The 14,618-nt window shown below is 36.6% G+C and overlaps 1 protein-coding gene across 3 annotated transcripts in view; it reads left to right on the top strand.

Moving 5' to 3' along the window:
- The window catches only part of AK8 (adenylate kinase 8), a 72,583-nt gene that overhangs the window by 14,738 nt on the left and 43,227 nt on the right, over positions 1–14,618 (top strand). For 2 of the 3 annotated variants that reach the window (XM_059828803.1, XM_059828805.1), the window contains exons 6-9: positions 7,048–7,129; positions 8,728–8,799; positions 9,639–9,839; positions 12,638–12,769. In XM_059828803.1, the coding sequence (XP_059684786.1) occupies positions 7,048–7,129; positions 8,728–8,799; positions 9,639–9,839; positions 12,638–12,769 (487 nt within the window). Of the gene's footprint in view, positions 1–7,047; positions 7,130–8,727; positions 8,805–9,638; positions 9,840–12,637; positions 12,770–14,618 lie in introns of all 3 variants that reach the window. The other variant, XM_059828804.1, reaches the window with a different exon arrangement.

Here is a 14,618-nt window from a genome sequence, read left to right as displayed (position 1 = left end):
AAGAACTGAAAAAAATTTCTGCCCCCAATTGAAGGTTTCTGCTTTTAGAACTCAGATAATGTGAATGATTGTCAAAGAAGTCTTCATGTGCTTCAGTGCAAAGTCAACTATCTTAGTTTAAGCCACTGATGGAAGTGGCTTTCAATGGTCCTGCCTTGTGTAAGCTAGATCAGATGGTCAATTACAGTGTATGAACTGTGGAAAGGATAACTTGATCAGGATGGTAATGAATAGCTGGAGATGTAATCTCTTAAATTGTTCCTGCCTGAGAGGTTTGCTAGAGGACATCTGTCTGTGTCATATTTCTGTTGCGAGAATATAGCTGTAGCAAAACAGGTAGTATGCTGGTCTTTTTAAGCAGTAGCTTAGAACTAGCAATAGCTAAATTTTGACCTATCCCATTATGTAATCCACTGGTTGCATGAGAATTTAATTTAGAATGCTACCTGCTGGTGTTTAATGTTACCGAGAAAAGTCATGAAGCTAAAACAAACCTTTCCTTGCCCAACTAATCTTGCTGTTTTGCCAGGGCATAGAACTGTGCATGACAGTGCCCTTATTTACATTGGGAAGTATCTTGCTATAAAAGTCCTTTCTTTTCCATCAGTAGAGAAAGCTCTGAAGGAGTAAAAATAGGTTAATGTGGATGATTTTTGAACATTTCATTGCGTTTTTAGCTAAATCCAGGTTTAACAAGAGACTTACTGTAACAAAAATCTGCAGTGCATTATTGGCTCCCATACATATTTTCAAATGACAGTATAGGACTCCTCCTCCCTTGAAGATATGTGAGCAATTGTTTTTATGAAGGGAAATTAATGAAACAGAAACCTAGCTCATCTCTAAATTATTCTAGATATTTACCAGATATAAACCCCATTGACATTCATGCGGTTGAATTCCTGCAACTTTGGAGTAACATAGTGATGAGTTGAACCCTGCGCTTTTAAACTGCACCAGTATTTGCTTGCATGGGGAATTACCAAGCTGTTAGGATTTTAAAATGTACTGGCAACTCTAAACTACGAAGTGTGGATTTTTCTGATGCCCACTCCTGCCTTCTTTCCACTTCCTGTGACCTAACAAAATCTCCTTTGCCATGCAGATAAGACACAGGTTTTAGGCAAAATGCATACTGTTATTAGTTCAAGCTCTTACTTTCTTCCTACACCTTGCTGTTGTTTCACTTTGAGTTCCCTTCCTGCACCGGTATGATCGAGGCCTGGGCAGACAGTGGAAGAAGTTTCTAGTTCATTATGTATATGGACATAACCCCCTCCCCTTCTTTTCCAAATGGACTATTTTTTTTGTGTTTTAGGATCCTGTGTTTCTTGCTCCATGCTTCATCATCTGGGAGATTGAAACAATGATTTTTGGATCTTTAGAAAGAAAGGAGTAAAGAGATTGGCAGAAAACCTAAGGGTTACCAATTTTTCTCTACAAAATACTGTACACCTCACTCCAGAATTGAGCTATTAATTTTGAATTTGCAAAGTAGAATGAAACTTTTTGCATTGCTAGTCACTGTGTTTGAATTATATGGGTCTGTCTGGTTTCTCTTGAAGGTCTTTTTAGCTGAGCTATTTTATTTATTATTTAGCACTCCAGATCAAATATCTGGTAGTATTTAATGTATTTGTTTATCTGTACTAAATTCACACAGGACTTAGGCCTTTCGATTTGCAGGAGAACCTGTTTAAAAACACGCATGTGGTGTACCATCTTGTTGATTTTTGTGGCATTTTGAATTAAAGAGTGTAGCTGAGGAACACTTGAGAAACCTATATTGTCAGCTCTGGACATACTAGCAAATAAGCAGCAAAAAAAGACTATGAATGTCAACATTTTTTATGTAAGCAGTGCAATGAGATATCATGGATATACAGCAAGTCAGGTGATGGTATGATTTACTACCTTGTCCTTGTGGCAAGATGTGGAACATCTATCTCAAGTGAAACTTCTCCTCTAGCGAGTATGTTTAAAACATCTTTAAACCTGTAGAAATGAAAGTAAGAAAGACAATAAACCCGAGAAACTGCTCTTACACTGCTAACTGCTAGGTTTTAGGCTGGTTTCAGTCCCCAAACACCCCCCCTCAGCATAACACTAACAGCTTCTCTGGTTGTGCTATTAGTAGTTAGGAGGTAGGATAGGAAAGGTGCCAGGGTACCCTTGGTATTTTCAGTAGATTTGGTTAAATATTTTCTCACATGATCTCTCAAAGGTAGTAGTTCCTGGGGCAATCTGTCTTCTATTGCTATCTGGAGGAGAGCTGTTGGATGGCAGTAGTTGCTGTGAACTAGCAAGTAGGTGAATAACTCTACAGTTTAGGGCTTTTATAACAGTAGCTCTAAAACATCTCCAAAATGCTTATTTTTTTCACACAAGTCTCCTTGCCTGATTAAAAGAAGGTATGTTTTCAACAGCTAATTTTTCCAGTGTTTGTTGTGATATTGTTAAGGTGAGTTTTACTAACCATCAGTGTGTAAGCAAAATCCATTGCTCTCCAAAGGCTGCACCCACCCTATGCTTTTTTTGCCCCATGCTTTCTATAATTGTTGGCATGGTTCTAGTTCTCCTTTTAATAGCGAGGGAAGGCTCTCTCAGTGACTTATTTTAAGTATTAGGTCTGTAAACTCCGAGTAAGGTGACAAGTTGGTTAAAATGCCAACAGCTGCATAGTGTCCTGCCTACATCTTATGTTCCTGTTGTTATCACCAGCAACACTGAATCAGTGCTGGATGTGTTACCGAACTAGGGGGAAAAAACCCTTTATAAAGCTTCCCTGACATTCAGTAAGAATGGAGTGGATATTATTGGTCTAGTTAAGGTTTCAGCTATTTTTAGGAAAAACATATAATTGACTTTTAAAAGTTGTGATGGTTATTAAAAATATTTTATTTAATAGATAGTAATTTGTGGTCACTAAAACTTCCTCACATTGTGTATGTCTTTTTCCTTTGAAAGGGAATCTATGCATTTTAATTGCAATATATTTCCTTGTGTGATTTGAAATAGAATTAATACTGTGGATTTTGTACTTCATTGAACAGATTTATGCCATTTCTCTCAAAGCATGAGTCAGCATTTTTTTTCTGAGTGTGTTAATAGATTAGGAGCAGTATGTGGGACCATAGTACCACCAGCTGTTTGTTTTATTTCTCCTTGTGGTGTCATTGGGTTGGCATTAATTGTACAGCTTTCATCCCACTGACAGTAGGAATACAGAATTTTTTGTGCTATTGTTTTGACACTCACAGGTTTATAGATGTCACAGGCATTCTCTACGGAGAACATTTTTATTGATCAACAGCTCTGCTGAGACTCTGTGTTGTGTGTTCTTCTAATACAAATGTAGTTAGGACTGCAAGGGATCAGACAGGTAGGTGTTCCAGCATACACAGAAAACTTATGGCAAGCATTATGTTAGAAACTGGGACTTGTGAAGCTGATATGAAGACTTTTCATCTTACAGGGTTAGTACATGTTGGCTACGACACCTCTGACTGCTGGTGTCGTGGAGGGAATTTACAGAACTGGGGAAGGCTAGTGAAGAGATTGCTACATGTTGAATTTGTGAGAGAGCAAGCTGAGCAACCTTACTCATGTCTTAGGACCATTTAGAAACTAAACTTAGGCCAGTGATTCACATGAGTGGTGGCAGAATTACTTTAGATTGGTATTAAACCATTCAGAAGGGTAGTGCCTATCCTTGAAAGGGAAGGCAAAGAGAGCAATGGCTATTGGTTCTTTTTGGTTTTACCTTGGCAGAGAAACATCATCATGTTGTCTCTGTGAAACTCCATGCAAGGATAGTGATGTTACATAGCTATATCTGGGGAGAGAATCTGCCTGTTCACATCTTTTTTGTTTTCCAAGAAGAATGTGGCTTTTTTTTTTTTTTAAATAGCTTTGCAGCTTACTCAACCTACAAAAATAAGGGGGGGGATAAAAGGTTTCTTTCTAATGGGAAATTTGGTAAAGTTGGAGCTTCTTCCATCATCCATGCTGCTGATGTTGATGGACTAAAGGAGCTGGGTTGACAGTATTTCTACTGCACTCCTCAGTCTGCTGTTTTCTGAAACCTCCGATCCATACTGGCAAACCTATTACTGAAATTATTTTTTTTGCGTTACTGTCTGCCCCTTTTCTTCAGGTGGGAGTGAAAGGCATGTAATACTTTTTCAAAAATATTGAATAGTGATGTGGAAAAACTGTTGTGATGAGCCATTTTCCTAAAGGCAGCAGTATTCATTTCTTTCAGATGTGCCATGTAATTCAGCATTATTTCTTTGTGCTATCCTTTTTCATTATTCTTCTAAGGCAATGTCAATTTTGGATTCTGTAATTTAAAAAAAAAAAAACAAACTTGAGACTGCAGGTCAAATAACAAGAGAGAACTGAAGACCCAAGTCATTATTATTGGGGTGGAAAGTGTGAAAGTATGTAGGCTTGGTATTATAGCTGAGAGTTGTGCCAGCAAAGGAATGAGATTTACTTTTGGGAATGACCTTGAGCATTCCCTTTTCTCCAGATTCCTTAAATCTGGAGAGGAAAGTGATGGCTTTGAAAGTACTTCCTCGTTGCTGATTTTCAGCATGGCATGGGTCTCCAAGGAGCACTTCAGCTGGCATTAAGGCAACAGCAGAATGCTGTATTTACAGCAGTCTTCATGTGGGAAAGGATTGAGGTTTCCAGCTGAAAGAGAGGGAACAGTGACCACAGAGTACAGGCACCGTGGAATTACTCACTTTAACCTTTGTTCCATCCTTGATGTGATAAAGTGCAATCCATGCCTGGATGTAAGGTTACTGCTATCAAGAACAAAAAATAGATGGCTTCTTAAAGAAACAAATTTACCATGTGAAGTTACTAATTACACTTTAATGATAGTCAGGAGGGCAAAAAAGACCAGTGTTTGCATAAAGCATGATAGGCATATTTTAAGTCAGGTCTTGCTCTGCTGTCTCTTGCTTCCTCTTGCTTCGTTCCCAAGCCACACTCCTTTTTTTTCTTTTCTTTTTTTTTTTTTATCTGTGACATCTGCTTGGAGCTTGTCCCTCCTGTGATACCATACTACTTGCAGCTGTTCAGACCTCCAGCTCTGAGCTGTGCATGGGGTGCCCTGAGCATACGGCCTTTTTGATGTGTGATAAAACAGAACCAAGCCACTGGGGGTATGGAGAGGGAATGCAGCAGAATATCAATAAACCTGTTCTGAACAAAGCTGCAGCTCTGTGGTGGAATAGACATTTCACTGAAGTGTCAAGTAGATGGATAATGTATTCTAATTAGGGACTGACTGATATGCTGGAACTCGGAGACCTTTGGAAATAAGATCCAAAATGCTAACTATTTTTTAGTGTGTGTTTATTTTGCATTTGTTTAATGCCTTAAAACGTATTTGTTGCAGGAAGCTATTTATTGAGCTATGTTTTCTTATATTGCAAAAACTTTTAGCTATAAAATTGCTTATTGCCTGTTTTAAGGACCTTTGAAATTTGTATATAAACCTCTTGAATTTTGCTATACACTGTTAAAAATCAATATTCTGCGTTTACTGCCTGTTGCTCAGTATGTGATTTTGAGCAATAAGCTGTAGTGACATCAGAAGCAATGGTTTTGTGGGGTGGTTTTTCTTTGTTTTGTTTTAGTTTCCAAAAGTGTTGCACTTGGAGTGGAGAAAATGAGCCAGATTTGTAGTCTGTGTAAGTTGGTATAGATTTATTGGCTTCAGACATCTGATGCCATTTCTCCCTAGAAGAGGATCTGGGCCTGTATATATGTTGTACAGGCACAATATATTCAGAACTAGTGCTGAAGTTCCTAGCATACTGCTAAAAATATTGTGCAGCCTTGCCTCCTGCAAGTCCCAAGGGATAAATTGATTTCTCAGCACCTGTGTGACCTTAGACAGCAGTTCATTCTAATTCGATAGAGCAAACACTGAGAGTGGCAAAAATGGCTTGCAGTTACTTGAATCTCTTATTTTCTACAGATATCAGCAGGATGACATGTTCCTGAAACCAGGCTAATTAAGGAATTTTAAATAGTCTAGTCTATTTTCTTGTATAATTGGAATGTCCCAATTTCCTCCTACAGAAGTCATGGAGATATGTTTCCCTGAAATACTTCTAAAACCTTTGGACCTCATACTGACAGAGCTTCAAATTTATGTGGGAGATGATAATGATTGCTACCTAATGCAATATTAAAATACCTTCTTTATTTCAGTAGAAAGATTGTTTCCAGATTTATTGTAGTATCACAAAGTTATTTTGAGATATAGGATATAGTGACCAAGGACATGTGTGGTTAAGCAACTAACAGATAAATTAGACAAAGTTCAGAAGATTCAGACTTGAGACTGGGAAGTGGATTAGATTTCAAATACTGCATCACACAGAAACTGAGTGAGGCTGCAGCATTCCTACGGTACTGCACAGATCTGTAAATGTTTTTTTAAAGATGCTCAATCCAACACTTAGCTGGCTATAACAAGGACTTAAGGGAGCAAAAGGCTCTTTTTTCTTTTTTCTTTCTTTTGCTCTGTTGCTTCATTAGCTCTGGGAACACTGGTTCCATTACTGTGGGTTTTCCTGTATAATTTAAGAAACTAATGAAAGCGTGCATATTTTCCTCAGTGTTCTTAGCATTAAATCTGTCTTTAGATTTGTTTAGCCTCTTTTTTATACACAGTGTGGGCTGGTATCCTTTTGAATATTTCAAAATGGTAGAAATTGTTCTGGGTTGTTTTTATTCAAGATAGAAGTTTCTTTTTTTAAGATTGAAACATGAAAAAAAAAAAATCATTGCTACAATACATAAGTTCCCATTGCTTTGTGGCAGTGGTATTAGTGCATGCCTTATCACAAAAATATCAGTGTTCCATGTTTGCTTTCTTCTCTCACAAGCATCCGTAACAAATACTGTGCTGTTGTGAGATCAGAATGAGGTAATTTTTTTGCAAATAGTGCTGATATTTAGTGCTAATTTTTGTACTTTCTCTTCCAGGATCAATAACTGTTTCATGTTTTTGTTCAATAGGGATGGATTTTGGAAGGCTTCCCTGAAAATCAGGAACAGGCATGGATGCTGCAATCATCTGGCATCATTCCTAGGCATGTTGGTAAGCAGTACAAGGTTTATGTGTGGTTGCATCCAGTAGGAAAGACTAGAAGTGTTTCTCCCCAAAAAACCTCAATAAATTCCATACCGATACTGAAGACACCGGAGTCGCCAGACAGCAGGATATTTCAGTATGAAAAACTTGAGGTAACCTGTGAGACTTTAAACCTTGTCTTTCACACATGAACCCTTTTCTTCTTACACATTAGAGTTCTGTAAATTCAAGACAACTCCAGCAAGTGTCTCTGAGCAGCTATATGTAGCTTTTCTTCTGTTTTAGGAGTGGGTCGAACTTTTCTCTGACTTCCATCTCTAGAAATCAGCCTTTATCTCAGACCAAAACAATTCCTCATGTACTAAATACAAATTCATCCTTCTGTTGAATTAGAGAATGCAAACTTTACTGCACCAAGTGAAGTGGAAATATAATGATTTTAAGCTTGACCTTTCAAAGTATGGGTGGATTCTGACTTGATTCGAGAGGAACGTTTGTTTACTGGCAAAGTGCTGATAGACAAGACCTTGAGAGCTGCCCTTCCCATCTAGAAGCAGCCTGTTGTCCCAAATTAATATAGTTAGAGGACCTACTTAGAATGTAAGAAATTATTATGATTGTGTGGAATACAGTGTAGAATGATAAATATAGAGCTTGCCAGTGGATAGTGAACAGAATGTTAGTGAACGTGATGAATTGTCACTTTGGATTTGATTTGGATGAGATTTGACTGTTAATGAAGAATTCAGAATCACTGCAATAGAGTTAGGCAAAAATGTTTCATGTCTAGTACTTGCATGTATTTTTAATATTGCTAATAACATCTGAAGTTGAGTTTTGCTCACAATTATATCTGTGCAACCAAGACCTGAATGAGAATCTTAAAGCTCAGTCTGTCTAGTTAGTCAAAAAGAAGATTGAGAGGAGATGAGATTTATGGTGTATGAGTACCTTAATAGGGAGAAAAGCATCTGAAAGAGCTATTTGATACAAAGAAAGTCATTAGAAGAACTTGTTTGAAACCTGTAATAAAATGCACTGAAAATGGTAATTAAATTACAGTGTTTAACTGTGAGGATGATTAGCCAAAAGCAACATAGGGAACTGACAGATTCTCCATCTTTTGATGCTTTCTAATCAAGTTTGAACACTTTTCTGTGAGGTTATAAAAAGGTAAGTTTTACTGGTCTCGCTACCAAAGTACCTGGGTGAAAAGTAACTGTTTGTGGTATAGAAGAGAATCAGTCTTGGGTGATCTGTGGGTACTTCGTCGTAGGCTTCAGATACAATGTAAGTGAGGGAGAACCTTGGTAATTGGTATGGATGACGGGGACAGCTAGTACTCATGGGTACTGGACTGGGTTAATGTATGTTTTATCCCACTGTACTGTTTAGGAGGTGAAGCGAAATTCTGATTAACCATGAGGTTAAGTGTTTGCAGGTAGAATATTGGGAAAGGAGAATGAAGCATGTGTGCTTGAAATACATTCATCCATCTTTAATACTAGGATATGTATCCTAAACAGTTACAGGAAATAAAGCAAGTAACTAACAAGAGCAACACTTTTTTCTCCTTTTTTTTCCTTTTTTTTTTTTGTGCCTAGTTGTGCTTTATGCTCCAGACACTGTGCTGATTGAGAGGAACAGTGGGAAGAGGCTTGATCCCTTCACAGAAGGTGCAGTATGTGTTTGTTCCTGATCTCCTCTAGAAACTGGAGTGTTTCTTGGTCTCAGAAACATTGTAATACCAGTGGGATTAAAATTTAAATGGTATCCCTTTAAGAACTAGTATGAATTTATGATTATAAATTTAAACTGTTTGGGAAAAGTAGTTGTGGACATTGCATTATTTTCTGTGCCAATAAAACACGGAAAATGTAAAGCTCCGTATTGAGCCTGCAAACAGTAGACTATGGCAGTACAGAATATTTTAAGGTTACATCTGTCCATATGAGCTTACATTTTGCTATGCATCTTTGCTAGATCCTGTTTTTTTTCTGAGGTGCAGGTATGCTTTTAGATATCTTCCATTAAATGACTGTCAAATAGACTTAGCTCTGTATTGTCTGTTGAGTATCATTATCAATCATCCATCATGAAATAAAATCCTGACATTGCTCAATAAAAAAATCATGTTGGATGTTTTAGGAGTGGAATTAGGAGGGACGTTCTTAACTAAAGAAATGGCTTTTATTTGTTATAAGAGATTTGCATATCAAAGGTCTTGCTTAAGGTTCAGTCTAAGAATTTGGAGAGCTATCCCCAGTTCCTGGTTCTTACTCATCATGGTGTCTTGGCTCTATGGGTGGGCAGTTACCTTGGCCATTTCCTATCTGGGCATCTGCAGAGTAATAGTCAGCTGTCAGTACAAGTAGCGAGGAAAGTGCCCAGGTTATTGCTTGTGCCACAATATAAAGCTTAAACAAAGACCTTGATTTTGTTTAGGAAACCTTTTGGAGCTGAGCAAGACCTATTAAATCATCCTCTTAGTTACTAATCAATGTCTAACTTCTAGAGGTGTACCATACGACCTTTGACTGGCCAAGTGATCCGCTGGTGCAGCAACGTTTGGTGAAACCGGAAGATCTATCTGAACATAAGATGTCAAAGAAATTGCTGGAATATCACAGAAACTTCCCTGAGGTTTTCCAGACCTACAAAAAAGTTCTGAAATCGATCAATGCAGACCAGCCTTCCATGGATGTCCTCTCACAGGGTAAATATGTACCTTTGTGGCAAATTTGATAGTTGATGAACTCTTATTTGAAAGGTAGTTCCTAGCTGTTAGAGGCAGTTTGTAGGATTAGGATTAGTCAACACAGATGGCTCCCAGCTGAGTTGTATTCTCTATAGTACAGCATTTGGGCTGTTCCTGGTAATTATTTTACAGGACTAGAGTAAGTGCAGGTGACTGGAGAGTCTTAGTTCCACAGTCTTGCCAAGGAACAACTGACTCAGTAGAGCAAGTGCCACGGTTATTTCTGCGAGAGTCTCTTCTATAAAAGGCTGCATTGTGGCTCAATTGTTAATCTCCCAAAGGGCTAGTATCTTCCACGAGTCTGATAACAAGAAGTAGGAGTAGTTCAAAGCCGGTAACATTTCATTATTTAAAAGCTGTTTGTGCTAGTAGCTCTTCTGTTCAACAATTTTTGTTTGCCTTTGCTTGACTGTAATTCAATCTGACTGTTAATGTTGATTCTTCAAGAAGAGAATAAGGAAAGTGCCAGAACGACCAATTGATAATGTGCTTTGTAGCTGTCAGTCTGTAGATGATCTGTTATATCCCAGTAATTTTGCATCTCAAAAAGGTCTTTTTTAAAAGTGCTGCACTTTTAAGATAAACAAGTAGGAAGTTTATATTCTGAATTCACACATTAATTACCTCTAAATTACTTAATTAAATTTAAAAGTTCATATCATCATTCATAAATAATTCATGCCTTGAATTGTAAATAAAAATGTGAGTGCCTGAATATTAATTATTATTAATTAATAATGTAGTGAGATAAATTGAAAACTGGAATGAAAAAATCCTCTCTAGATCTTTTTTTCTGCAGTGCATCAAGCAGCCAGATTTTTTTTTTAAAGAATAATTAGATGTGGAGACTGTCTAGGGGATCATTACTCCTAATTAACTTGGTTATTTACTGCAAATTAAGCATCATTTGTAAGCAGGGTGCTTTGCCTGGAATGTTTGTGCTTTTCAATACACTGGGTTATGGAAAATGTTCAGAATAACTAGAGCACTCCTTGGGTAGCTGACACTTGGTTTTTAGGAAGTTATACAGCAAACACACTATTTTCTGTTATCATTTTCCAGGTTTTTTGTTAAGCATTTTTATTGCTACAGATAGAGTTAAAGAAAGAGGGGAGATCTCATTAATATTAGTATTATTATGGATTGTTTCATACAATTACAAAGTTTTGTAAACTCTTAAACTTCAATGCAATTACTGCTAATGTATGCTAGGATATGTGACATCAAATTCAGTTGTACAGCTTAGTATCCCAGTACAGCTTGTGGCACTGGGGAGAGAGATGTATACGATCCCATGTGGTTGCAGTTTGAGTTAGTTTCTCAATACTTTAGGTCCGCTATCCAGAAATAGCAGGGCTGGAGTTTGCTGGAGATGCTTCTTTATTCCGAAAAGATTTTATAATGATACCTAAGTGTCTAGCAGAGGGTCCTCAGAAAAATTGTTTGTTAGTATACAGCAATGTGTTAACAATGGTAGTTAAAATACTGATCCTTATGATGTTCTCCATCAATCCTTTTGTGGTTTTTTTTTAATATGGGCTTACGATTCATACAAACATTAATGTCCTATTTGTTAGACTAAAATACCGTTTTATTACAAGGACTTTTTAATCTAGAGAGTCTTTTATTTGAATTGAAGATGTCTGGGCGAACACTTAATTGTATTCATTGCAATTACAGAGGAAATCAAAGCCTGTGTAGGTGTGCCCATGCTGCTTTAATCATGGGTAACCATGGTAGTCAGGATACGGTGGCATGAACTTCAGCCTTGGTGTTTGAAGCTGTGATCCCTGGAAAGCTTGCATAGCTTGTGCTGAAGCTTGAGCTGCTCTCTTCACTAGTGTTGTTAGCCATAAAAAGGGCATGGGGAGTAAGAGTGTTTGACTATGTCCAAATACGATCCTAATTTGTCCTCACTGCCAAGCTGTGTCTTCTTTTAGCTTCTTGGTGATCTATCAGGTTCTCTTTTGAGACTGTAACTAAGTTCAGATCTCTATAATACAGCAATGTCAATGATGCTTCACATGTCCTGTGGTCTTTCCAAAGCTCTTATAATCTGTAGATTGACCTGAATGTAGTATTTACTATGTGATACAAATTCTAGAAGAATGATGTCCAGCAAACAGAGTGGCATCGGACAGAGAAGCTCAAATATCCTTTACGTGTTATGCAAAAATTATGGACGAAAGAATAAAATCATACTTGGTTATGTGTTGTCAATGCCGTTTTGTATTGTGACACCCCATGCTACAGGTCTATAATATTGTAATTAGGAGCCTGTTAATCACACACACAGAGCTGGATAAATGTCATTAATTTAACATCCTGAGTTTTTACACTTCAGTATTTGTTCAGAAACTGCAGAAAGTATTAAATGTAATTACATCCCTCTATAATTTGCATGGTAAAATTGTACCTATCAAGCAAAAATTACTTCTGCTAAAAACAACATGGTAAAGAGCAATTATTAATTGAATCTGCTCTTTAAAATGGTTTGACATCTACTGATGAAAGAAAGTATAGGAGTGTAATGATAGTAAGATTTCTAAAGTGCCTCTCAGTGTAAGTTGCTGACATGACAGTTTTATCAGAGTCCTGATTTTGGTTGGAGTATCTAGATTTTTCAGTGATAAAATAAATTATGATCAACATGACAATCTTTTTTTAAAAAACAGAGAGAAGTTATGTTTATAATATTCTTTTAAAAAAAGAAATAGGATATAAGCTGTATTTCTTGCCTTTCTTTCATGTTCTAGTTCTTACCTATGTCCAAACACGGCACCGATCAGCCGCCCCCTTTACGCCACGGATTCTCTTTTGTGGACCCCCAGGCAGTGGGAAGAGCCTGCAGGCAGCACTAATAGCTCAGAAGTACGGTGTTGTCAACAGTAAGTTCTCGGTAAACATGCACTTTGCTCAATTCCCCCTTTCTCTCTTTGATCATTTATCTTTTGCTGTCTGTCTTTCTTACTTGCTCATAAAATTTCTCTGTTTGTCCATTGCTATGGATGTCAAATTTTTGAGGGAAGTGAAAAGTATTTCAATGAAGAAATATAAACCAACAGAGCATATATTCTGTGAAAAACCAGCTCTAACATTTTTTTAGTCATCATTTCTTATACCCTTTACACCAGTATTTTTCCCTGTGTTAGATTCCTGTAGTGCTCTGAATTCTGTGGATCAGTGGATCATGAGTCATGTCTTCGCAGTTTCAGCTGTCTGACCAAAATTGGAGCACTTGTAAAATAGAATTTACTCTGAACTTTAGTGAAGGCTCAGGTTCTGTGCATCTGAAGTAATGTATTAGAAAAGGAAGCAATTATTTAAAAGTGCATTCTCTTTCTTTTGTAAAGGAGACCCAGAAAATTCTCTATGAGGCTTGTTCATGGTTAGCATGCTGATGTTAAAGTCCTATAATATGAATACACAGCTGGGCAATAGGATCAATGCAGTATGTGTCCATGTTCTATAATGTCTTCTAATAGTGGAGCAGCCATAAATTATTTTAAACAAATGTCTGATATATGTAAAATTTGCTGATTAGCCATATCCTTTTTGTTAAGTAAATGCAAGTTTGTTTCATTAGTATTCTTTCAATGTATACCAAACGAAAAAATCAGAATTAAGTAGGTAGTGATTTTTTTTATCTTCAGGAGATTCTTTAATAAGTGGAACTCACTCAGTTGTCCGTAGCGATGTGCCAGTTTGCTAGTGTCTTCCATGAACTCCTGGTGAAGTCAAAAGATTTCATTGGACCTGGATTTGGCTTTACATGTGAATAATAACTTCAAGATCAGAGCGGTATTGTTTTCAGTTAAGGTTTAGTAGATCTGCTCAGAAAAGAAATAAATTTTTTCAAGTTCAAACTTGAACCTTCAGAAAAAGCCATATGCTTTCCATGTAATTGTTCCAACTAATGGCTAGATCGTAGGTTTGTGCAGTTCCATTAAGGTCACAGAAGCAGATATGAAACTGTCTGTCTATCAGTTTGGGGTTCTAGGTTTAGTATTTTTGTATTTTAAATCTTTATTATTATTTTAGTGTTTAAAAAAACCCATGAATATGAGTAAAATGATATCCACTGAACTTGGAAAAGGTAAATTTAAATTATTTAAAAATCTATATTACAATACTGATAAGTACAAATAAAATTGATGGAAAGTTTATGATATCAGATATTTTAATATTGCTGTGGTTTATAATTTCGTATTAAAAATAAATACTTGTAGATTTATTCAAAGCTGTATTTTTAATAATTGTGTAATTGACTTAATGAAAAATAAAACATGTTTAAATGTGTTGAAGAAAAATTAACTTGTTCTTGTGTTTCTGAATTTTTTTTAACTTTATTTCTAAAACTGCAAGTTTGGTAGTGTTTTCATCTAGGTCAAAATTTACGTTTTTTTTTAAAGTAACCACTATATGAGAGAGTTGCAGCTCTTTTTACTAAATACCATTACCACTGCTTTACCCATATGTTGAATTTTATTTTAAGTATACTGTAAACCAAATATTAGAAGAATTGAGTGTTTAAAACAGAGTCAGAAGACCATAATTTTTCAGAGTAGTGTTCAGCATATGCTTAATTTCCAATTAGGACATTGGGATTGAAGCACAGGCTTAAAAATTTAATCCTATGTTTAAATAGTCTCATGACTTGGATTGAATTTAGGTGTATACATATTAGTTGTCTTAAGTTGGGGTCTATGCACTGAGTTTCTGTTATGTTTTTACACC

Source organism: Gavia stellata, chromosome 24 (assembly GCF_030936135.1).
Source record: "Gavia stellata isolate bGavSte3 chromosome 24, bGavSte3.hap2, whole genome shotgun sequence".
NCBI lineage: Eukaryota > Metazoa > Chordata > Aves > Gaviiformes > Gaviidae > Gavia > Gavia stellata.
Note: the sequence above shows the minus strand (reverse complement) of the source record. Positions and strands in the feature narration are given on the sequence as shown.